The sequence below is a fragment of the Sander vitreus genome, chromosome 2 (genome assembly GCF_031162955.1).
Source record: "Sander vitreus isolate 19-12246 chromosome 2, sanVit1, whole genome shotgun sequence".
Classification (NCBI taxonomy): domain Eukaryota; kingdom Metazoa; phylum Chordata; class Actinopteri; order Perciformes; family Percidae; genus Sander; species Sander vitreus.
The window spans coordinates 366,482-390,000 of record NC_135856.1 but is presented as its reverse complement, the minus strand read 5'-3'; the positions used below and the strand labels follow the sequence as shown (position 1 = coordinate 390,000).

The window sequence follows — 23,519 nt, the reverse complement described above, 5'->3', positions numbered from 1 at the left end:
ATCCTACTTCCTGGTTTGTTTCCTCGCGCTGAACACAAACAGAAACACAAACAGTTTAAAACACGTCATACCGCGCGTGTCCGTTATTAAATAACTAATAAAATAACTAATAATACCTTCTTACTTCAGATTAGAGATCAGATGAAACAACGTGATGCTGCTCCGCTCCGAGTCCTGCGGCCGTGTACCGAAGCGTCACCATAGCAACGAGTCAGCCACAGACCCAGACCTGCGGAGTTACAACATCCGGGGTGTGGGACGCGTCTCTGCCCGCCGCCATCTTGAGACGGAGTTGCAGCTGACTGGATTATCTCCAGTGGAATGTGCTGTTTACGTTCCTCCTTATGCACTACAGAAATGCACTACTGATTATGATGTTTTTCTTGTATAGCATAAAGAGACTACAGCTGCATGTTAAGCACTGACAATAAATGAACCTTAAACCGTATAAAGTTTCAAACAGTTTAAAGTATAAATAATTAATAATAAAACGTTTGCATCAATCCCTGGATCACCTCACAGTCAGTATGGACCGGAGGAACGATTCCAGCCACCAACCATCATCATACATGTAAGGTGATGAGTAGACCATCAGGCGTCACTGTTGTTATGTCTATAACAGGGAGAGTTCAGCAATTCACACTTTTTGTCCTTTTACAGGACACCATAGGTTTCCAGTTTGGTGCCTGTAGGTCATTTTCAAACTGTATTTTCCACTACTCCATAAACATAAGCAGCTTAACCGGGTGGCCTAAATTATTGGAAGATATCCATTTAAAACCACCCGTTAAGTTAATTAGTTCACACATTGAGTTTATTTAAGCATCAAGCTACAGTTTGTGGTAACAAGCAATGCAAATTAGATTAATCCATTTACTGATTTAAAAGTGTTTCAGTACACAACAACATCAGCATTTAAGCTGTCTTAATATTTAATTTAATAGTTCATAAACTATGTATTATTTCAAGTTTAGATTGTGTTGTGAATAGGCCTGCAAAATATTGGAAACAATTTACATTGCAATATTTTTTTTCCTGCAATATATATTGCGATATGAAAAAAGGATAAATAGCCCTATTTAGAACTACTGGGCTGATTTTGTAGGGGAGAGCATCTACATAGAAAGTAAAAATGAAAAAGGAAATGTTCTTATGTGAACCAGTCTTTGTTGAACTTTGATGCTTTACAAAAACCAAAGCCAGTAAGGCTGTGATGACTCTTCTGAAGAGATCTTGGAGAGGGGACATTAGATGGTTAAATACACTGGTTGACTGACATGACACCATTGTATTCATATAATACTATTAATCCAGGCTAAAGTCAATGATATTAATAATGCATGCATAGTTGTGGATTTAATACTAAGAAAGAAAATGTATTTTGCACTACTCCATAAAGGATGCTGAAGCCAGCATTCACTGTGAGACAATAAAAACCAGATAAAGGTCTGAGCCACAATCCTGAACCCAGCGTCCAGTTCGTCTGTCTGTCAGCTCTACACCCCCAACACATCAAACACACAACAGAGTCCCGGAGCAGTGTAGAGAGGCATCTCCAGGCAGCAGGCACCCACAGGAAGTTGCTTACAAATATATGACACAAGTTTTCTATTTATATATTAAGACTTGGAAAATGTAAAGTAATGTCAGATATCTGTTGGTTAGTTTCATGCCACCACTCTGTTGATGCAGATTGTACGGTGGCCCAGACGGTTCAAGAGAAATGGAAAAGCCACAACACAAATATAACGGATGAGCGTCATTTGTGTTGACCTGGCTAGGCCACTGTAAGTTTTTGTTTGCTGTCATGAGTTTATAGACTGTTGTTCCTCCATCATTTAATAATGAACCTGTTCTGTTTCTTCTTCTTTTGGGGCTTCAGTGTTCCTGCAGTTTGGACTCTTTGGAGTTCTGTCAGTGTCTCCAGCTGCTGTGAAACTCTGCCATCAGAGTGCTGACTGACAGAGCTGTTGTAACGCTGCCAGCTGCTTCTGACTGCCAACCTGGTCTCACAGAATTCCATGAAATGATCACAAACTGTTAACAGCGCATTACGTGGTGGTGGCACAGAATGTGTGAAAATTCCGTGTGGCCACCACGGAAAACAATGCCAAAGTAAAGTCAATGAGAAGAGGACGTAGCATTAAGAGCGACTATACGGTAGGGAGTAGTATGAAAGCCCGAAAATCCGCATAGGGGGGTGGATGGGTCAAACAACACAGGACTTGACACCCAGGAGACCGGGGATCGTCTCCCGCGTGTCACGTTTCCTAAACCCATCCGTCGTTTTCTTGTTTTATTAAACCCAACTGTCCCGTTCTTCTTTATCTAAACCCAACTGTCCCGTTCTTTTGCTAAACCCAACTGTCTCGTTCTTGTCCCGCCTGCCATGGAAATGTACCGTACATAAGCCCACCCACGACCTTTTCCTTAACTTAAGGGGCTGTGTTCGTTTCACAGAATTCTGTGAGATCAGGTTGGACTGGAAGAACTACATCTCAGACTGGCCCTCTGCTCTGACATCATACTGACATTTCTAGGTTTAGATTTAAAGGTGTGAGGAAGTGACGGCTGTCGCTCAGATGAACACAGACAGAGCAGCGTCTGTCAGTGTCTGCAGACGGAGGAGGAGGACGTCTCTCTGACCTCATCTGGACGGGACTTTAACAGGTGAGCAGCCTGACAGGTAACATTACACACCTTTGATGAAGAAACTCTGCTGTCGCTCCTTATATTTGGGGGATTCATCATATACGTCAACACTGGTGTTTACTGTTTGTAGATCTGAATATTCACTAATTAATTTACTATTTATTCTGTGATTTGTGACTTTTTCTCCAAAGTGAGCTTTTATATGTTCAATGAAGTCAGATGTAATCAACAGGAAACACGTTAGATTTGAATCCCTTCACTTCTGAGAAATGAGGGAGTGTCTTTCTGCTCCGACAGCCTGAATACGTTTTACTCTCTGACTGAAACTTGATCAGCTGTTTACCCTCTGACAGCTCAAAACTACACGCCCACAGCTGTTTGTTGTCTTTACCTGGAGACACAGTTAGGAGGATCCATGTTGGGGAGGCGGGGCCTGTGTTGTACTCCTCAGACAGGTGTTTTTAATTGGCAGGTGTGTATCACAAACTTGATTGTATCAAAAGTGTGAATGTGTGTTGGTTTGGATTGGTGGACAGCAGAGCAGTCTTTTAATCCTGATCTACAGACAGACGGTTTCTGAAGAGACAATTTCACCCTGCATTTTGTCTCTGGCAGTTACAGGAGAGATCAGAAAACATTTCAACAAGCCAATCAAATTTGGCTCATTAGAATATACCCCCACCCCATCTGAGTTTCTCCACCCACAACCTGACAACTACCTTTGCAAAGGTGCGCCATGTTTTTCTTTTTGTGTTGACGGCGGGCCGGGCTGTCCAGAAAGTGGTTATTTTGCTTAAAGTTAATCCTGGATTGCATGTTTAATCTAAAAACTGACGTTTAAAGAGAGGTTTAAATGTAATCTTTCTTAAATTTGAGATAGTTTACAGACACACACACACACACACACACACACACACACACACACACACACACACACACACACACACACACACTCAGCTAACACAACCAACCTGTCTGATTAGGGAAAACCAGCATACCTGTGTCACATGTTAGACGCCACCTACACAGTCTCAGTCATCTCAAACGCGTCTTGATGAAACAGATAGGCTTCCATTTTAATCACCACAGCTGTCATACAGCAGCCATGTTGGGACTCAAACTGCAGATGACTTTCTGGAGCCTCAGCAGTGAGACACAAATATGTACAAAACGAAAATTGTCTTTTGCCATGTCTGTTTTGATTATAAAGCAGGTCGAGGTGCTGTATAAATACTAAATACACTAAATACTATATAAATACTGTGGAAATGTCAAAAAGTTCAACCAACAGTCCTATATAGCAGGGGCAGGACTAGAAGCCCCCCCCCCCATTCCATTGGGCTACAGTGCTGTCAATCTGACAATTGTGATTTCCATTGGATCAGAGCACTGTCACTTGTTGGCTTGTTCTGACAATTTTCTCAGCCCTTGTCACATGACCAATTAATTTCCATGGTGACGACTTAAGGTTTAAGGCTTATTTGAAGAGAAACATCTTGGTCCTTTTCTTTCTTTCTTTTTCTATTTTTCTAATCCCAGAGAAGATGCAGTGTAACCGTGATGGCTAGCTAACATAAGGAACGGGAAACACATTTTCCTGCAATTGGACTTTTTTTTACTTTACGGTACTTTTTATTAACACAATATAATAATATAATAGCATGCTTTGACTTCTACTTTGACACGTCGCCGCAGGCGGTGAGGTGAGACGCGCATAATCTCCTGCCGGTATTACTCTGCTGATATTTGATATTTCTCTTCATATTCACAACGTAGATAATAATAAAGAACGCAGCGTCCGGGTCAGGGAGATAAAAGCTAACGCTGAAGCTCCAGAAACCTAATTTCCAGCAGGGGGCAACTCCACTGGCCCCAAAAAGAAGTCTGTTTCAAAAGAAGTATCCATCTATAAATCGGGATACAGCAGCGGAGGCAGGGGAGTTGCTGCTTCCCTAGTCTCGCATTGCCAGACCTTCCTCCACACAGCATTCCTGGTTGCCAATAGCCTCTGGAAGGAACATGTTTTGGTGGAAAAGTTGTTTTAGTCGTGCAACAGAAAACTCAGATGGAAGAAAGAAAAGAGGAAGGTGACGGACATCTGGCCGAAAAGAGTGAAATCTGGTGGAATATCTGGCAGCACTGGAACTATCCCGGGAATGAATGGTTGTGGATATAGACTACTAATCCTGCATACCTAGAACTAGAAGGATCATTGATTATAATGTTTTCAACTTCAGCAATTCCTGCAGCCATACCTTTGAAGCCTAGCGCGACCAACTCTACCGCAGCTTCTGAGACACTTCTGGTCCTGGCTGCTGCATGTCAAAAGCAGCCAGGTTGAGTGTTGATTGGCTATTACTTTTATAACATCTAGCCAATGAGATAGTGTTGTGGGCGGGACATAAAGTCAGACTCGGTGGTAGTGAAACTGAAGCAGAGTGACAGACACAGAGCTGTAGCCGAGCCAAGTAGACTTTAAGGGCGTTTTCACACCTACCTCATTTGGTCCGGACTTTCGGACTTTTCAGTTTGATCGGAACCAAAATTACAGGTGTGAAATCTCCCCCGGACCATGGTCCGGATCAAAAGACCAAATTTTGGTCCGATAAAAAGAGGTGGTCTCGAACTGGACCAAACTGAACCATGATCCGGTTTGTTTGTAGTGTGAAAGCATTTTTTGGATGGTTCAGACTTTCGGACCAAATACAAGAAGCTCTGGCAGGCTCTCCTTGTGTTACAAGACCGGGGAAGCTCCTTTAAGGAATAGCTCGGTGCTTAGTGTGAAGGCTACATGAGAGAGTGACTGCGCTCAGAGCAGACAGCTGTCGGCTAACATCAGCAGTTTATTTGTTAAGTGGTAGTAAATGTACAGTGGAGGTTTCCGTTTGTCTCTGAATAAATTCTCCAGAAAGAAAGTTCCTGTGTCTTGCTTCTCAACATCACAACAAAACAAAAAGAGCCACGGCAGTAGGGGAGAGCAGCAGTCAGTAGGGGAGAGCAGCAGTCAGTAGGGGAGAGCAGCAGTCAGTAGGAGAGAGCAGCAGTCAGTAGAGGAGAGCAGCAGTCAATAGAGGAGAGTAGCAGTCAGTAGGAGAGAGCAGCAGTCGGTAGGAGAGAGCAGCAGTCGGTAGGAGAGAGCAGCAGCCAGTAGGAGAGAGCAGCAGTCAGTAGAGGAGCGTAGCAGTCAGTAGGAGAGAGCAGCAGTCAGTAGGGAGAGAGCAGCAGTCAGTAGGAGAGAGCAGCAGTCAGTAGGAGAGAGCAGCAGTCAGTAGGGGAGAGCAGCAGTCAGTAGGAGAGCAGCAGTCAGTAGGAGAGAGCAGCAGTCAGTAGGGGAGAGCAGCAGTCAGTAGGAGAGAGCAGCAGTCAGTAGGAGAGAGCAGCAGTCAGTAGGAGAGAGCAGCAGTCAGTAGGGAGAGAGCAGCAGTCAGTAGGGAGAGCAGCAGTCAGTAGGGGAGAGCAGCAGTCAGTAGGAGAGAGCAGCAGTCAGTAGGAGAGAGCAGCAGTCAGTAGAGGAGAGTAGCAGTCAGTAGGAGAGAGCAGCAGTCAGTAGGAGAGAGCAGCAGTCAGTAGGAGAGAGCAGCAGTCAGTAGGAGAGAGCAGCAGTCAGTAGGAGAGAGCAGCAGTCAGTAGGGGAGAGCAGCAGTCAGTAGGGAGAGCAGCAGTCAGTAGGAGAGAGCAGCAGTCAGTAGGAGAGAGCAGCAGTCAGTAGGGAGAGAGCAGCAGTCAGTAGGGGAGAGCAGCAGTCAGTAGGAGAGAGCAGCAGTCAGTAGAGGAGAGCAGCAGTCAGTAGGGGAGAGCAGCAGTCAGTAGGAGAGAGTAGCAGTCAGTAGGAGAGAGCAGCAGTCAGTAGAGGAGAGTAGCAGTCAGTAGAGGAGAGCAGCAGTCAGTAGGAGAGAGCAGCAGTCAGTAGGAGAGCAGCAGTCAGTAGGAGAGAGCAGCAGTCAGTAGGAGAGAGCAGCAGTCAGTAGAGGAGAGCAGCAGTCAGTAGGGGAGAGCAGCAGTCAGTAGGGGAGAGCAGCAGTCAGTAGGAGAGAGCAGCAGTCAGTAGAGGAGAGCAGCAGTCAGTAGAGGAGAGCGGCAGTCAGTAGAGGAGAGCAGCAGTCAGTAGGGAGAGCAGCAGTCAGTAGAGGAGAGCAGCAGTCAGTAGAGGAGAGCAGCAGTCAGTAGAGGAGAGTAGCAGTCAGCTGAAAAAACTCTGACACAGAGAGAGGAGACGAGAGGACGAGAAAGCCCGTCTACAAACCAATCAATTCTAAGTATCTGGAGACACAGCTCACGTATGTGATGACGGCAGGACATAGTTTTGTCACGTAGAGATCTTTAGTGTGCTTGCATAACTGCAGTGTGAAACCAAAACTTACCGGATCAAATGTAGACAATGTAACAAACACATGAACCTTGGTCCGGACCTTGGTTCAGACTTTCATGTGTGAAAACGCCCTTAGACACTTTTTTAATTCATTAACTTTATCGGTTATCTGGCAAATAAAACACTGATACAGATTAAAAAACGGCCCGATAATGGTCGATCTCGAGTAAAAACGCATCAATGAGCCACACTGTTGCACTGGCTGACATAAACACACACACACTGTAGTTTATTTGACGCAATCTAGAGCTGCAAAGATTCATGGATTAGTTGTCAACTGTTAAATGAATATCCAACTATTTTGATAATCCATTAATCAGTTTGGGACAAGGACAAAGACATAAAGCCCTACAAAAGTCACCAAAAAGTTCCTAAGCCATCATGCAGCAAATCAATGATTAGTCTATATTTAATATTTTCTACAACAACCTGTTTCTCAGCCTGAATATGAAAACTCTGCTTCTTCTGGGGGAATTTCTGGGTCTCAAAGTCGGTAAATCTGCCAAATTCTGCTTTGAGTGTCTCGTAATTACAGTTTGAAAAAGGTTTCCTGTCTTTTTTGGTTTAGCGCAAAGTGTAAAGTTGAAATACTGTATCAATACAATGTCTCCAAACGGCTTAAATGAAGAATTTGATATAAAGCCTTTTCTGTAATGTCTTTTCTTGTGATATTGTGTGAGGGATTGGTCTAATGTGACAAATAATGTCAATGTGGGATAGTGTAGCACATAATGTTATTTTATAAGTTAGGTTTTTGGCCATTTCTTTCATTTTTCATTGTCTGTGTGCATATTATGTATATGTAATTTTATCACTAATGACTTTATGTGGTGACTATGGTAAAATTGGTAGGCCTTGGTAATTAGTTTAAATGAGCTCAGCTGATGCATGATCAGCTGACCATGTCTGTGCCATATGTATATGCTTGAGCCACTGTTGAATGCCATTTGCCTGAGGAAGACCCAGCAGGGTCGAAACGTTGCAGCACAATAAACGTATGGGAGATGTAGCAGAGTGCGGGCATTTCATTCTTTTCAGTTATACCATTAATCCTCACATTACCAAAAAATGTTACCAGCTTTCTTTAACAAATAAATACATTTCCCTAGGGATGAATAAAGTATCTATCTATCTATCTAAAAGGAGATACCTGTACGGTTCGCATCAGTAAAAACAAAAAAAGAATAATCAAGCTATTCTTTATTTTCCGTTCCCCTTCAACTTAAAAAAAGTCATCATAACGTGTAATATTTGGTTGAACAATACAATTCTGTCTACACATAAATAAAATCATGAAAATGTCATTATTTTGGATTCTAACCATCTTTGTATATGAATTTAAAAAAAAGAATCATTGGTTTTTCTCTCCATTGGACTGTGTGTAAAGTTGAAATACTGTATTCCACTGTAGTTGAACTAGAGGCTTTTATTTTGGTATTTCGCGTCTGAACGGAAGTGTTTTATTTTGAAAGGAAGCTGCTCTTAAGTGATAAACGTCACTTGACAGAAACCGAAACAGTAGAAACGTCAGCGGCAGGAGACTGTTTAGAGAATCTTTGGGTGTAGTTTTTCGGTCTTTAATGTGGACTAAAACGGGTCTAAGAGACCGAGACAGAGAGAGAGCGAGAGAGGGAGAGAGAGAGAGAGAGAGAGAGAGAGAGAGAGAGAGAGAGAGAGAGAGAGAGAGAGAGAGAGAGAGAGAGAGAGAGAGAGAGAGAGAGAGAGAGAGAGAGAGAGAGAGAGAGAGACAGAGAGAGAGAGAGACAGAGAGAGAGAGAGGGAGAGAGAGAAAGAGAGAGAGACAGAGAGAGAGAGAGGGAGAGAGAGAGAGAGAGAGAGAGAGAGAGAGAGAGAGAGAGAGAGAGAGAGAGAGAGAGAGAGAGAGAGACAGAGAGAGAGAGAGAGAGAGAGAGAGAGAGAGAGAGAGAGACAGAGAGAGAGAGAGAGAGAGAGAGAGAGAGAGAGAGAGAGAGAGAGAGGGAGAGAGAGAGAGAGAGAGAGAGAGAGAGAGAGAGAGAGAGAGAGAGAGAGAGAGAGAGAGAGAGAGAGGAGAGAGAGAGAGAGAGAGAGAGAGAGAGAGAGAGAGAGAGAGAGAGAGAGAGAGAGAGAGACAGAGAGAGAGAGAGAGAGAGAGAGAGAGAGAGAGAGAGAGAGAGAGAGAGAGAGAGAGAGAGAGAGAGAGAGAGAGGGAGAGAGAGAGAGAGAGAGAGAGAGAGAGAGAGAGAGAGAGAGAGAGAGAGAGAGAGAGAGAGAGAGAGAGAGAGAGAGAGAGAGAGAGAGAGAGGGAGAGAGAGGGAGAGAGAGAGAGAGAGAGAGATAAAACCAGGTTAACATCTGTTTTCTTTCTGTCTCTCTAACTTTCACATCTCAGATTATTTTCTCTCCCTCCAGACCAAAAGGTCAAAGTGTGTTTTTAATGTTGGATGTTGTGTTATCTTGTGTAATGACTGGAGTTATCTGACTGTTTGTGCCTCCTGTTCTACTTTGACTCAGTCAGTCTGCTCTCCAGCTCTGTGGAGATGGTGGGGGTAAAGTTCTCCATCTAGTGGACTGACAGCACAACTACAGCTCATCTGTGGTTTCTCTGCCTCACACATGTTGGAACCATGGTTACAGCTGCTGAACCATGGCTCATTAAATGTCACATTGTTATGTATTTTCATCCTAAGTGCTACAAAAAATGTCCCCACAACCTTTTTCTCAGGGCTGCACGATATGAGGGAAAATATGCCACTACTTTGTTAGAATTCTGCTAAAATACAACACATAATTTGTTGAATAAGAAAGAAAGTATTAAGTTATTTCCAATATTCTTTTATTTAACAAATTGAACGTTGAACTGAATCGAAAGGCATGAATAAAAAAGAAATAATTACATTTTAAAGTGCAGTTTTCTACTAATACTCTTTCAACTAACTCCAAAAAACCCTGAGTGTAATATGGCAGTCTTTCCAGATGTGTTTATCGTTGAAGTTAACATGATGATAAAAAACAACAATGATATATTGTGCAGCTAAAGTTGTAATTGTGTTTTAGTTTTTAAAGTGAATGATGTTGGCTGTGGTTGGATTCTTGTTGTGGCGTCTTCACTGTAAACTAGCTCCCAATCCACACGGCCCACTCCTTTTAGAACAGACAAAAACACTCTTTTATTTTCATACAAATGGGAACAAACATCTTGAGACATCTGACTGACCATTAGGGGTGGCAAGGTTCATGAAAAAACATCCAAACCGTTCGGTTGGCTTGTCTCGGTTCCGAGCGTGTGTGCGTCGCACGGTTCGTCAGTACACTGCTAATGTGCACTAACCACTTACTGCCGTAGTGCCCACTTTTGACACCGACTTGACCGTGTAATACGTCTCCATAACAGCAGGTGGCGCTAATCTGTATTGTCGCCCAAAAACTGAAAACCGGCAGCTGATTGGACGAATGCGTCATGTGGGTCTGGTTTCTCCGGAAATTCAAAGAGACTGTCATGTTGTCTTGTTCAGAATACATACTCATATTTTACTAAAATAGTTCACCGAAACGTGTTTCTGAAAATATTTTAAGCAAGAAATAGGCCAAGAACCGAAAACCGTGACCCTAAAACCGTGATACGAACCGAACCGTGGGTTTTGTGAACCGTACCACCCCTACTGACCATTGACACTGTTTCAGTTATAAACTGGTGTCTGGTTGACTTTTTTCACTGGCACCTGAATCCTTAAAGAACCTGAAAGTACCTTAAAACCGTTTTCTTTTGTGGATTGGGTGTCAGAAAGCTTGGTTAGTTTCCTCCAGTCAGAGCTGACGGTTCTCCATGTCAAAGCTGAGCACTCAGGCTACATCTACACTGCTCCGTTTGGGTTTGAAAACAAATATCTTTTGCTACGTTTACACGTCATATCCAGACTGCTACGACGTTTCCGAGCCCCTAAAACGAAGACATTTGGAAAACAGTGCTGCCCATGTTTGGGTTTGAAAACACTGGGGTTGCTTCGTAGTCTGGACGGACACAAATGGAGACCTTTGGAAATGGCGATGCACGTCAGTCAGTCTTATTGGTTAGGCTTATGTTACACCTTTCCTAGTTTCAGGCTGCCAGACCGTGGTTTGGAAGCGGCAGTATTGGCAACAGATGAAGCCACCGTGTGTTGAAAGATTGATCAGTCCAGCATCATGATTCAGCCAGAGCTCTGTGTTGTGTTGTGTTGAAGCCCAGAGCAGCAGCAGAGACCAGACTCTCCTGAACCTGAACCCAGCTGTGTGTCCATCAAGAGCCACTGGTCCATGGATCCACCTTTAGTGTTTAAAGGACAGCTTCCTGCAGAGATTCAGTAAGTCAACATAGTCCCAGCTTTAACATTGCATCATGTTCTGTACACATTCTAACAATGTTGTTGTTGCATTCATCTCTAGCATTCAGATGCCTGCTGGATCAATTCATTATCAGCTCATTTCAGACCTTTACATCCTGTAAAATACCTGCAGCACTACCAAGTCATTGTGGTTTTCTCAAACCTCCTTTAAATATGAAAACTAAAATATAATTTATTTCGCAGAATATTTCCTCATCTGTAAACTCTGAGAAACTCAAACTGTTGTTGTAAAGTACCCTTCTGCCATTTAGTGGCTCTTATTTTGGCATTCTGACACTAAAAAAGTTTAAATCAAAAATCCAATCATGGATTTAGAAAACCGGAGTTCTTTAGAAAAAATGAAGTTGACTTCTTGATTGGGTGTTATCGGTCCCACAGTGTCCCTCCCTGATTCGTCACGCCCCTATCACATGACCCTTTTCCAGAAGAACATCAACATGGACTACCGATGGTTTTCCTGATCTTGTTGCTGTTGCTAGCAGCTGTTGTGCAGTTAAATTCTGCATTTAATAACGCTGCTGCTGCCTACATGTCCTCAACAATGCGCAAGACAGAAGATATTTGAGTCATTTACGACCATTCCTGTGTCCAATGGCGTAACCAACTTACACTGTCTTTCATGTGGATGAGGCCTAAGAATCATGTAGTTTTCGTTAGAATGAGCCCTTCATATCTACATAGGGAGCAGGTCTTCTTTACAAAGTCTGCCATGAGGAAAGACCACCGTAGGTTTTTCTACTTGCTTGTTTTTCTACTTGCTTGGAAAAGGGAGGTGTTTGGGGTATTCAGTTGGTCGCAGTCTGCAAACTCACCACTAGATCCTACACACTGGACCCACAGAGCAACAGCAGGAGCTCTAACTGGCCAGACTCTGCACATAAATCCCACCAACACAGCTCCTGTGTCGACCAATCAGAACTCCTGTTGCTGCTCTAAGACATTTGTGTTACGGTTTTACTTCAGTTTGACAGAACTGTCTGATTTTAGCAGGAAACCACAATGAAGAAAGAGGACCTTTTCAACACTCTGCAGGATTTAAAAGAAGATGAATTTGAGCTATTCAAATGGTTTCTGCAGCAGCAAGACCTCCTGGAAGGCTACCAAAGCATCAAAGTGTCCAAGTTGGAGAATGCAGAAAGGCAGGACACAGTGGATGTGATGGTTAAAACCTTTCATCTTCATGGAGCTCTGAAGGTGACCAAGAAGGTTTTAGAGAAGATCAACAGGAATGATCTAGTGCAGAGTCTGCCAGACACCAGCTCAGGACCAGAAGGTCAGTCAATCTTTTTAATAGCTAATGTGAAAGTGTTGACATATGAAAGCATCAAACATGTATTTTAGACGAAAGAGATGAGCAGATATCCAGTAGTTCCTCATCCCCGTTTGCTCAGCGCTGTTAAAGTGTATGTACAGAACACAGGAAGTTAATACCCGGAAGGTATTGGAAACAAACACTGTGGTGCTGCTCCAAACAGCTCTATTGTAGTCCAGCCTTTACTTCCGTCACTGTCAGGGCATGTCTTCATACTCTGCTTCTGACTGACTAATAGTCCTTACCTAGTCACTGTCAGGGCACGCCCTCATACTCTGCTCCTGACTGGCTAGTAGTCCTTACCTAGGTACTGTCAGGGCACGCCATCATACTCTGCTTCTGACTGGCTAGTAGTCCTTACCTAGGTACCGTCAGGGAACGCTCTCATACTCTGGTTCTGACTGGCTAGTAGTCCTTACCTAGGTACCGTCAGGGAACGCTCTCATACTCTGGTTCTGACTGGCTAGTAGTCCTTACCTAGGTACTGTCAGGGCACGCCCTCATACTCTGCTCCTGACTGGCTAGTAGTCCTTACCTAGGTACTGTCAGGGCACGCCCTCATACTCTGCTCCTGACTGGCTAGTAGTCCTTACCTAGGTACTGTCAGGGCACGCCCTCATACTCTGCTCCTGACTGGCTAGTAGTCCTTACCTAGGTACTGTCAGGGCACGCCCTCATACTCTGCTCCTGACTGGCTAGTAGTCCTTACCTAGGTACTGTCAGGGCACGCCCCCTTACTCTGCTTCTGACTGGCTAGTAGTCATTACCTAGGTACTGAATTCATGCATTCATGAATATTCCTACTTACAAAGCATGTAGAAGTCTGTCATTTTTATCATAGGTACTCTTCAACTGTGAGTGACGGAATCTAAAACAAAAATCCAGAAAATCACATTGTATGTTTTAAGTAATTAATTTGCATTTTATTGCATGACATAAGTATTTGATACATCAGAAAAGCAGAACTTAATATTTGATACAGAAACCTTTGTTTGCAATTACAGAGATCATACGTTTCCTGTAGTTCTTGACCAGGTTTGCACACACTGCAGCAGGGATTTTGGCCCACTCCTCCATACAGACCTTCTCCAGATCCTTCAGGTTTCGGGGCTGTCGCTGTGCAATACGGACTTTCAGCTCCCTCCAAAGATTTTCTATTGGGTTCAGGTCTGGAGACTGGCTAGGCAACTCCAGGACCTTGAGATGCTTCTTACGGAGCCACTGCTTAGTTGCCCTGGCTGTGTGTTTCTGGGTTGTTGTCATGCTGGAAGACCCAGCCACGACCCATCTTCAATGCTTTTACTGAGGGAAGGAGGTTGTTGGCCAAGATCTCGCGATACATGGCCCCATCCATCCTCCCCTCAATACGGTGCAGTCGTCCTGTCCCCTTTGCAGAAAAGCATCCCCAAAGAATGATGTTTCCACCTCCATGCTTCATGGTTGGGATGGTGTTCTTGGGGTTGTACTCATCCTTCTTCTTCCTCCGAACACGGCGAGTGGAGTTTAGACCAAAAAGCTCTATTTTTGTCTCATCAGACCACATGACCTTTTCCCATTCCTCCTCTGGATCATCCAGATGGTCATTGGCAAACTTCAGACGGGCCTGGACATGCGCTGGCTTGAGCAGGGGGACCTTGCGTGCGCTGCAGGATTTTAATCCATGACGGCGTAGTGTGTTACTAATGGTTTTCTTTGAGACTGTGGTCCCAACTCTCTTCAGGTCATTGACCAGGTCCTGCCATGTTCTGGGCTGATCCCTCACCTTCCTCATGATCATTGATGCCCCACGAGGTGAGATCTTGCATGGAGCCCAGACCGAGGGAGATTGACCGTCATCTTGAATTTCTTCCATTTTCTAATAATTGCGCCAACAGTTGTTGCCTTCTCACCAAGCTGCTCGCCTATTGTCCTGTAGCCCATCCCAGCCTTGTGCAGGTCTACAATTTTATCCCTTTCACAGCTCTCTGGTCTTGGCCATTGTGTAGAGGTTGGAGTCTTTTTGATTGAGTGTGTGGACAGGTGTCTTTTATATAGGTAACGAGTTCAAACAGGTGCAGTTAATACAGGTAATGAGTGGAGAACAGGAGGGCTTCTTAAAAAAAAACTAACAGGTCTGTGAGAGCCGGAATTCTTACTGGTTGGTAGGTGATCAAATACTTATGTCATGCAATAAAATGCTAATTAATTACTTAAAAATCATACAATGTGATTTTCTGGATTTTTGTTTTAGATTCCGTCTCTCACAGTTGAAGTGTATCTATGATAAACATTACAGACCTCTACATGCTTTGTAAGAAGGAAAACCTGCAAAATCGGCAGTGTATCAAATACTTGGAGGACTACTCTCTAACACCACCATTATGTTTAACTATTTACACGCTTCACAAAATGCCTTCAATTATTTTGCATTTCTCAAGAACTGTTGCATGTTTGTGTTTCAGTCACGTCTCCTGACAGGATAGATGAGATGAAAGCAGTTTCTCTCAAAACTGAAGGTATTGTTTGTGTGTGTCTGCTAATTAAACATAACACTGAAGTACTACTGACAGAGTGAGTCTGAGAGGGAGGTGTGTTGGATCAATCAAATAAAAACTGGATGGTAATAATAATTATATTATTTCTGTTTCAGTGGATGCCAGTGGTGTTGAAGAAACTAAAGGTACAGTAGCAAAAGATTATTAAAGTGGGATTTTGCTTTGTCGTGTGTGTGTGTGTGTGTGTGTGTGTGTAAGAATTTTCTTAAAGTTTTTCTTCTAAGTTAGTTTAAACTTAGTCTTAAATTTTTCTGAAGCCACTGTACAGTACATCAGATGTGCTGTGTAAAGCATTTGAAATGACACAAAATCACCTGATTTTATTTTGAAGTGAAAGGGGGTTTCTACTGCATCCAAATAAAATCGGTACAAATTGGGAACAATAAAGCCATTTGGAGTAGGTTGCTGTCAGCACACAAACATGGCACTCAGTGTAAAGCTAACAGAGGATCAGCCGTGAACTGTGTGTTGGATAGAGACGAGCATCTCATCATAACAGCTTCCTCAAGTTCATCTCGACATCATCGGCTCCCACTTCTCTCGCGGCACTGCTCCACCAGCTGGGTGTATTTGCCTCTTTTCATCTTGTTATATTCCTTGATGCATTCTTCCAGTCAAGGGACTATAGGTTCTAAAATAATTACAAATGCTTTGATGCTTCGGAGAGCAGCACCATGTCTTGCCTCAAGGTGTGACAGCAACATTTACTGGAAAATAGAGTTGCTTCCCCAGGTCAACTTTCATTTCCCAGTCCTGCCAAGTTGAGAGCAGAACGGAGGGAGATGTCCTTAAAGCTGATAAAGCACCAGCTTTAATGAAAGGTGAATGGTTTGACTGAGGGCATGTGGGTGACTTGACTTTCCCATGGATTCACATGAATCAAGAACTTGATGCAGAGGGACTCTGCCCTCCAGAGCTTGTATCACCTTTCGCTCCACTGCTTGCTTCCATCTTGCCCAGGCTCCCTGCTGCTGTATTCCAACCATCCAAGTGGCATCGACTAATGCTCTAACCTCCCCTTGGATCATGGCCCTCCTATGTTTCCCCTTTGCCTTGTTGTAGCATGTTTTTTGTGCTACTACCAAGGCCGGCCTTTCCATGTGTCTCTTGTCCACCAGTGAGCTGTGTCTCAACTGAGCCTCTGTTGCCTTCCACTTCTGACCTGGATGTCGGCCTGGGAGATTTTAGCGTTGCTTGACTCCTGGTATTGCAGGATCTGCCTTGTACAAGTCACCCTGAACTTTTCATTTACGCTGCTAATAAGGGAGCTTCAGGATGTTCTTTTCGTACAGGGCGGTGTTGCTCATGCTTTGAGGAAGACCCAACAACCTTCTTGGGAACCTGCTCACTCTTCTCTGGAACCCTCAAGCGCACACTCTACTGGGTGAGCTAGAGGTCACCCCATGCTTCCAGTTCTTTATTGGTCGCTCGCTCAGAGAGGATCACTGAAATTGTACATCCAGTGATCATCCCATTATCAAGCCTTATCCACTTTGTTGTTGTCCTGTTGTTTGTTGTAGTAGTCCAGTATGAGGTCTCAGGACTTGCCTGGGCCGTGGTGCCAGTTAAGAGCCACCTCAACAAGCTTGTTGGTTATCTAGCCATAGTCGTTTGTGAGGTCCAACCACAGCAACACCAGGTCCCCCTTGTTCTGCCTGGCTTCCTGCATCAGCTGCGTGTCCACACCTGTGTGCTCCAGACATCCTGGTACCTTTCTGCACCGAGGTGTCGATGTACGCATTCCCTATAGGAGGAAACCTATCAGGTGCCTTGACACAATTCTGAACTGGTCGAAGTTCTTTGAATTCTCCGCCTTCATATCCACACCCCTTTAGTACACCCCCACTAATGAGGAACCTTGCTCCTCCTCCAGATGACCTTTAGGATCATCCAGAGCCTGTGGAGTAGCCCTGGGCAGTTATGGTTGTAGGGGGGCATTTCTTGTACACTTTTTAGGGTACCCTACTCGGTCCTGGGGCTAGTGCCTTTTTGACCACCTCCTGAATCTGCTTCAAGATGGGCTGCTTTGCCCACGGTTGGTGAAGGTGGATTATTCAAAGACTTGAATTGACCAAGATCTTTCTCCCTTTTGCATCACTAAAGGTGTCTCTGAGGTAGCTGTCAATCGCAGATCTCCACTGCGCTGTCCGCTGCAAATTTGATACCACTCAGCTCTTGTCATGGTAGTGAATATTTAGTGAAGAATGTGGCGCAGCTCCCAGAAAGGGCTCCTCTCCTCTTCACTCGCTTCCTTTTACTGTCACCTCAGGCTCTTCAGCTCCTTCCTGAGCTGGAGGAACTTGCTCATTCTCTTGCTCGTGAGTGTGGGAATAGGGCTTTTGCTGCTTTCTTTTCCTCCAGCCCAAATCCCTAGAAATACAATTAATAGAAAGGCCATTGAACTGTTTGCCGTGGTCATTTGATTGATACACAACAAAATGGTGATTGTTATTAATTGTCAAGGTGACAATATGCGTTATTGGGGCCTTAAACTGTAGCAGCTCTTCTGGGAGGAGAGACGCCCGACGCAGCTCGGGAGACATTAGGCTCATTTGAAATGAATTGCGCCTCGCCTGTAAAGTGGACGAGAGCAGGCGGCAGCAAGCGGGGGGCGTGACAAAAATCTGCGATCAAGTCGGAAAGCCGCTAACTCCACCTTCCCCCTCGCTACATCAATCACAGAAAACAAGCCAAATGAAGCTGTCACTCATAGATATATTTTTTATTGATCCCAAAAGATGGGAAATAACGGTGTTGCCGCAGCAAAATATCAGAGGAAACAATATACATGAAATAATAATAGAAGACAAGACAAGACCTACAAGAACAAATATTTAAAATATATACAAGTTGGGAATAAAATGTACAACTGTTTCACTAGATATAAATAAACCTATTGTGCAAGGTGCATTTAGTGCAGTTGTGATGTATATGAGTCTTATCTCACACTCAGTGAGAGCGGTCCGTGCGACAACAAAGCTGTCGGAGCCTCTTAGAGAAGGTGCTCCTCTGTTGGACCAGTGTGGGGTGGAGAGGGTGGTCAGGGTTATTCATGAAAGATAACAGTTTGTTCAGTGACCTCCTCTCCATCACAGCTTCAAATCCTCTCCTGTTTGCAGCCAGTAACGGAGCCAGCCTTCCTGATCAGTTTCTTCATCATCCACAACTTCTTACCCAGTAGCAGTGGCTGGATGGTGTTGAATGCACTAGAGAAATCAAAAAAAGTGATTCTCACAGTGCCGCCATCCAGGTGCAAATGAGCTCGCTGCAGAAGATAGATGACAGCATCGTCCACTCCCAGACAAGGCTGGTAGGCAAACTGCAGAGGGTCCAGAGAAGCTCTCAACTGCGGCCTCAGGTAGGCCAAGACCAGCCTCCCCAGCACCTTCATCACATGGGATGTGAGAGCCACTGTGCGGTAGTCTTTGAGGCCAGATGGAGTCGACTTCTTGGGGACCGGGACAGGCAGGACGTCTTCCACAGCAGCGGCACCCTCTGCAGGCACAGGCTCAGGTTGAAGCGATACTGGAGAACACCAGACAGCTGACTGGCGCAGGTCTTCAGGACCCTGGGGCTAATGCCGTCCGGGCCGGCAGCCTTGCGCTAGTAAAGCCTCTCCAGCTGTCTCCTCACCTGGCCAGGTGTGAATGAAAAGCAGTGGGGGGGGGGTGCTTGAAGTGTCTGTGGGGGAGATGAGATGTGCTGTAGTTGTGGGGGGAGTGGGCAGACCACAGGGGGGTGAGGGGGGAGGTGTGGGAGCAAGAGAGGGGGGTGAGGAGGCAGTGAGAGGGTGTGGAGGGTTGGTTGAGTGGTAGAAGAGGCAGGGGGTGGCTGTGAGCTAAACCTGTTAAAGTAACAGTTCAGCTCGTTTGCTCTCACACAGCTGCCTGGTGTTTGTTTCCTTCTAGCCGGGATGAAAGAAATCACCCAGTGATCTCTTTCATCCCTGTCCACACCTCCTCATATTGTTCTCCTGTAGACTGGCCTCCAGCTTCCTCCGGTAGGAGTTTTTACATTCCCTCAGTTTATCCCACAGTTTGTGCTGTATTACCCTCAGCTCATGTCTGTCCCATGACCTAACAGCTTTCTTCTTCTCATTCAGAAGAACTTTCAGGTCACTGGTGATCCACGGCTTCTCATGTGGCGATAGCAATGTGCTTTGTGTGGATGAAGCATAAAAGGTCCCATGACATGCTGCTTTTTGGATGCTTTTATATAGGCCTTAGTGGTCCCCTAATACTGTATCTGAAGTATCTTTCCCGAAATTCAGTCTTGGTGCAGAATTACAGCCACTAGAGCCAGTCCCATAATGCGCTTTCCTTAGAATATGCTATTTCTGTGTCTGTAGCTTTAAATGCTAATGAAGAGGAGAGAAGAGGGGCAAGGTGGAGGGTGGGGGTGTGGCCTTGACCAACTGCCACTTTGCTCGTTTGAAAGCCATGATGTCTCTCTCTTTCTCATGGGCGAGCCAAATTCTCTGGGTGGGCAAGGCAGAGAAAGGGGAGGTAACCGTGCTCCTTATGACCTCATAAGGAGGAGATTCCAGATTGGCCCATCTGAGCTTTCATTTTCTCCAAGGCAGAGCAGGATACCCAGGGCTCGGTTTACATCTATTGCCATTTTTAGCCACTGGGGGACCATAGGCAGGCTGGTGGAACTCATATTAATGTTTAAAAAAACCTCATAAAGTGAAGTGAAAAAAGTGCCATGGGACCTTTACGTTTATTTGACTTATTTAGCGGCTGGCTCTCTCTCGTAACGTTACTTCTCCACTGTCTGCATGCATTCCATTTTGACCTGGTGTATCATTAGGCCAACTGGGTTCTTGCAAACTTTGCTTCAATCACAAATCGTAATTGTTTTATTTCCATTGCCATTCATCATCATTCTTTTGGTCCATCTGTGATGTGATGATGATAAAACTTAAGTAAAATTGTTATGATGGTATCAGTGAGTAGTGTGAGATCATAAAGGCAGTGCTGTGCAACTGCTTGAATATAAATTGGAAGTTACTCATTAGCTGGTTCCAAGCACCTGATGAATGAGCCACTGATGGTGAATCAATGTAAGCATCACATCAGTGCTCTGCCAAACATAACACAGAGACATTACTGACTGTATAAAATATGTTTGGTTGACCATAATGACATTTTAGATGGCTCCATTTTGTGTTATTTAAAAGGAAAGATCTTTGAGTTGTTCGTTATTCTCAGGAAGACAATTCTATAGTAAAAGAGTATTTGTGTACTGATTCTGCATCTGTAAACAAACATCATAATACTTTAAATTTTTGTTTTCAACACAGACGGGATTGTTCCAGTACCAAAGCCACCACGACACATCTCATATTACCAACAAAAGCTTCAGCCAAACCTCCAGAATGAGTTTTTGTGTGCACAAGAGGGGTGGGCACAGAATAAAGATGGGCGACCTCTGGATGATATCTACACACCTCTGTACATCAAAGCTACTGGTGACACACACATCAACACACAGCATGAGGTCAGGCAGATTGAGGTGGTGAAACCAGCAGATACAGAGACAACAATAGCACCTTGTGACATGTTCAAACACCCCTCTGTAAAAAACAGACCTATAAGAACAGTACTGACAAATGGAATCGCAGGAATTGGAAAAACATTTCTTGTGCACAAGTTTGTGTTGGACTGGGCTGAAGGAAGAGCCAATCAAGATGTGCATCTTATTTTCCCCTTCATGTTCCGCGAGCTGAATTTAAAGAAGGGGGAAAAGTGGTGTTTGGCAGAGCTCATTCATGAATGTATCTGGGAAACCAGAGACATCAAGGAAGAAGCTCTTAATTACATCTTTACAGCTCTGCAGTCATCAGGAAACACCAAATTTGACAAGAGTGAATTCAAACTTCTGTTTGTTTTGGATGGATTGGATGAGAGTCTCCTTGATCTGGATTGCTCCACCAATAAAAACCAGACAGTTAAAATTGATGTTACAGCGCCAACCTCAGTGGACGAGCTGCTGACGAACCTCATCAAGAAGAAACTGCTTCCCTCTGCTCGCATCTGGATAACCACACGACCTGCAGCAGCCAATCAGATCCATTCAGATTTTGTAGACATCATGACAGAGGTCAGAGGGTTCACTGACCCACAGAAGGAAGAATACTTTAGAAAGAGATTCACAGATCAGGAGCGGGCTAGCAGAATCATCTCCCACATCAAGACATCACGAAGCCTCCACATCATGTGCCACATCCCAGTCTTCTGCTGGATCACTGCTACAGTTCTGGAGGAGGTGATGAAAACCAGAGAGGGAGGAGAGCTGCCCAAGACCTTGACTGAGATGTACGCAGAATTCCTGGTGTTTCAGATTCATCAGACAAAAGAGAAGTATGACCCAGAACAGTGCATTCAGTACATTGAGTCATTAGCAAAACTGGCTTACCATCAGTTGGAAAAGGGAAACCCGATCTTCTACGAGAAAGATCTAGAAGAGAGTGGCATTGATGTCAGTGGAGCCTCGGTGTGCTCAGGAGTGTTCACAGAGATCTTCAAAGAGCAACGTGGGAGGAAGAATGATAAAAAAAAGATGTTTAGCTTCATCCATCTGAGTGTTCAAGAGTTTCTGGCTGCTCTTCATGTAGAGAGGGCAGTCATTAACAGAAAGAAGAATGTGATGTTTGGGCAAAGTTTGCGTGAACAAGTGCGACTGGTTTTCAGCAAAAAATCTATGATGTCTAACGTCCACAGGTTTGCTATTGACAAGGCCTTACAGAGTCCAAACGGCCACCTGGACTTGTTCCTTCGCTTCCTCATGGGTCTTTCCCTGCAGACCAATCAGGATCTCCTCACAGACCTGCTGGCTCAGACAGGAAGTAGCTCACAGACCAATCAGGATACAGTTGAGTACATCAAGATGAAGATCAGTGAGAATCTGTCTCCAGAGAGAAGCATCAATCTGTTCCACTGTCTGAATGAACTGAATGATCGTTCTCTAGTGGAGGAGATCCAACAGTATCTGAGTTCAGGAAGTCTCTCCACAGATAAACTGTCTCCTGCTCAGTGGTCAGCTCTGGTATTCATCTTACTGTCATCAGGAAACGATCTGGACGTGTTTGACCTGAAGAAATACTCTGCTTCAGAGGAGGCTCTTGTGAGGCTGCTGCCAGTGGTCAAAGCCTCCACAAAAACTCTGTAAGTGCACCGATTACTGAAGATACTAACTGTATCAAATGTGTATGGTTCTTCTGAACTAACGAATGTTTTAGTCAACTGATAGTCAATATTTCGTCAACAAATTGATTAGTTAATCAATTGAAACACCTGCAAATTATTTCTTCAGTTTCATTGTACCTCCACAGATTAATGCAGCCAAATGAAGAAAAAAAGATCTGCCACTTTGTAGTTCATTTGAGGCTGAATTTAATTAGTGTGAATGATTAGGATCCAACAGATGTGACTATATTTTTTTGAAATTTCCTTTAATAGTTTTCTGACTCCAGTAATATACACAATACAAGACATACATTTGTTGTGTTTGAATCATTAACTCAGTCTGGACAACCGTAGAAATGTGAAGTGTTGTAGATGTGTAAGTCATTTCAAATACAGATCAGAAGTAAAGCTGCTTTCTACTGCACTGAAGAGTCCACACTGTAAACTGGAGACTCTCCGGTCAGGAATAATACAGCTATGAAGGGTGATCCATTATATTGCATTTTATTTAGCTGATGCTTTTATCCAAAGTTAATTACAGTGACTGTCAAGTGCAGTCAACCATGTAGGTAAAATTAAGAAGAGCAAGAATCACATAGAAGTACATAGCTTCAAATAAGAATAAAAATAATATATAAAATAAAATACAACATGTAAGTGCATTTTCTTTTATAAAACCAGCATCTTCTTAGGTGTTGGAAGAGATGTGTTTTTAGCCTGTGGTGGAGGATGTGTAGACTTTTGGCTGTCCTTAGGTCAAGGAGGAGCTTATTCCACCATTTAGGAGGCAGGACAGCAAAAAGTCTGGATGTTGTTGAGTGACTATAGGTGTCTCTCGCAGTGAGGGAGCAGCAAGCATATTGGCCATTGACAAGAGCCTGAACCAGAACCTGAGGGTCAGAAAAGGTTGTGCAGCATGTATCTACATGATCATGTTGTTGCAGCAATGTTGGCAGTGAGTGAGAGTTGAGTCTCACACCCACGTTCCTAGCAGTCTTGGTGGGGACTACCACAGAGTTGTCGATCTGGATGGAAGAGCCCTTCCCTGGAAGGCAAACAGTGCAGTCTAGTCAAGGCAGAGTTTCAAGTGGTGTGTGG

The 23,519-nt window shown here is 44.2% G+C and overlaps 2 protein-coding genes across 9 annotated transcripts in view; one reads left to right on the top strand and one right to left on the bottom strand.

Annotated features, from left to right (window-relative positions):
- Nucleotides 1-209, bottom strand: part of dzank1 (double zinc ribbon and ankyrin repeat domains 1) — a 15,297-nt gene extending 15,088 nt beyond the window's left edge. For 5 of the 8 annotated variants that reach the window (XM_078271548.1, XM_078271582.1, XM_078271592.1 and 2 more), the window contains exon 1: nt 125-209. The gene's annotated coding sequence lies outside the window, so the exon portion shown is untranslated. Of the gene's footprint in view, nt 1-116 lie in introns of all 8 variants that reach the window. The other 3 variants (XM_078271565.1, XM_078271574.1, XM_078271556.1) reach the window with 3 other exon arrangements.
- A 2,343-nt stretch (nt 210-2,552) lies between these two features.
- LOC144531292 (NACHT, LRR and PYD domains-containing protein 3-like) overlaps nt 2,553-23,519 on the top strand; it is a 32,378-nt gene continuing 11,411 nt past the window's right edge. Inside the window, exons 1-6 of the mRNA XM_078271353.1 lie at nt 2,553-2,686; nt 11,224-11,343; nt 12,373-12,658; nt 15,139-15,192; nt 15,327-15,356; nt 20,537-22,400. Coding sequence (XP_078127479.1) covers nt 12,385-12,658; nt 15,139-15,192; nt 15,327-15,356; nt 20,537-22,400 — 2,222 coding nt within the window. The 5' untranslated portion in view covers nt 2,553-2,686; nt 11,224-11,343; nt 12,373-12,384. The remainder of the gene's footprint in view (nt 2,687-11,223; nt 11,344-12,372; nt 12,659-15,138; nt 15,193-15,326; nt 15,357-20,536; nt 22,401-23,519) is intronic.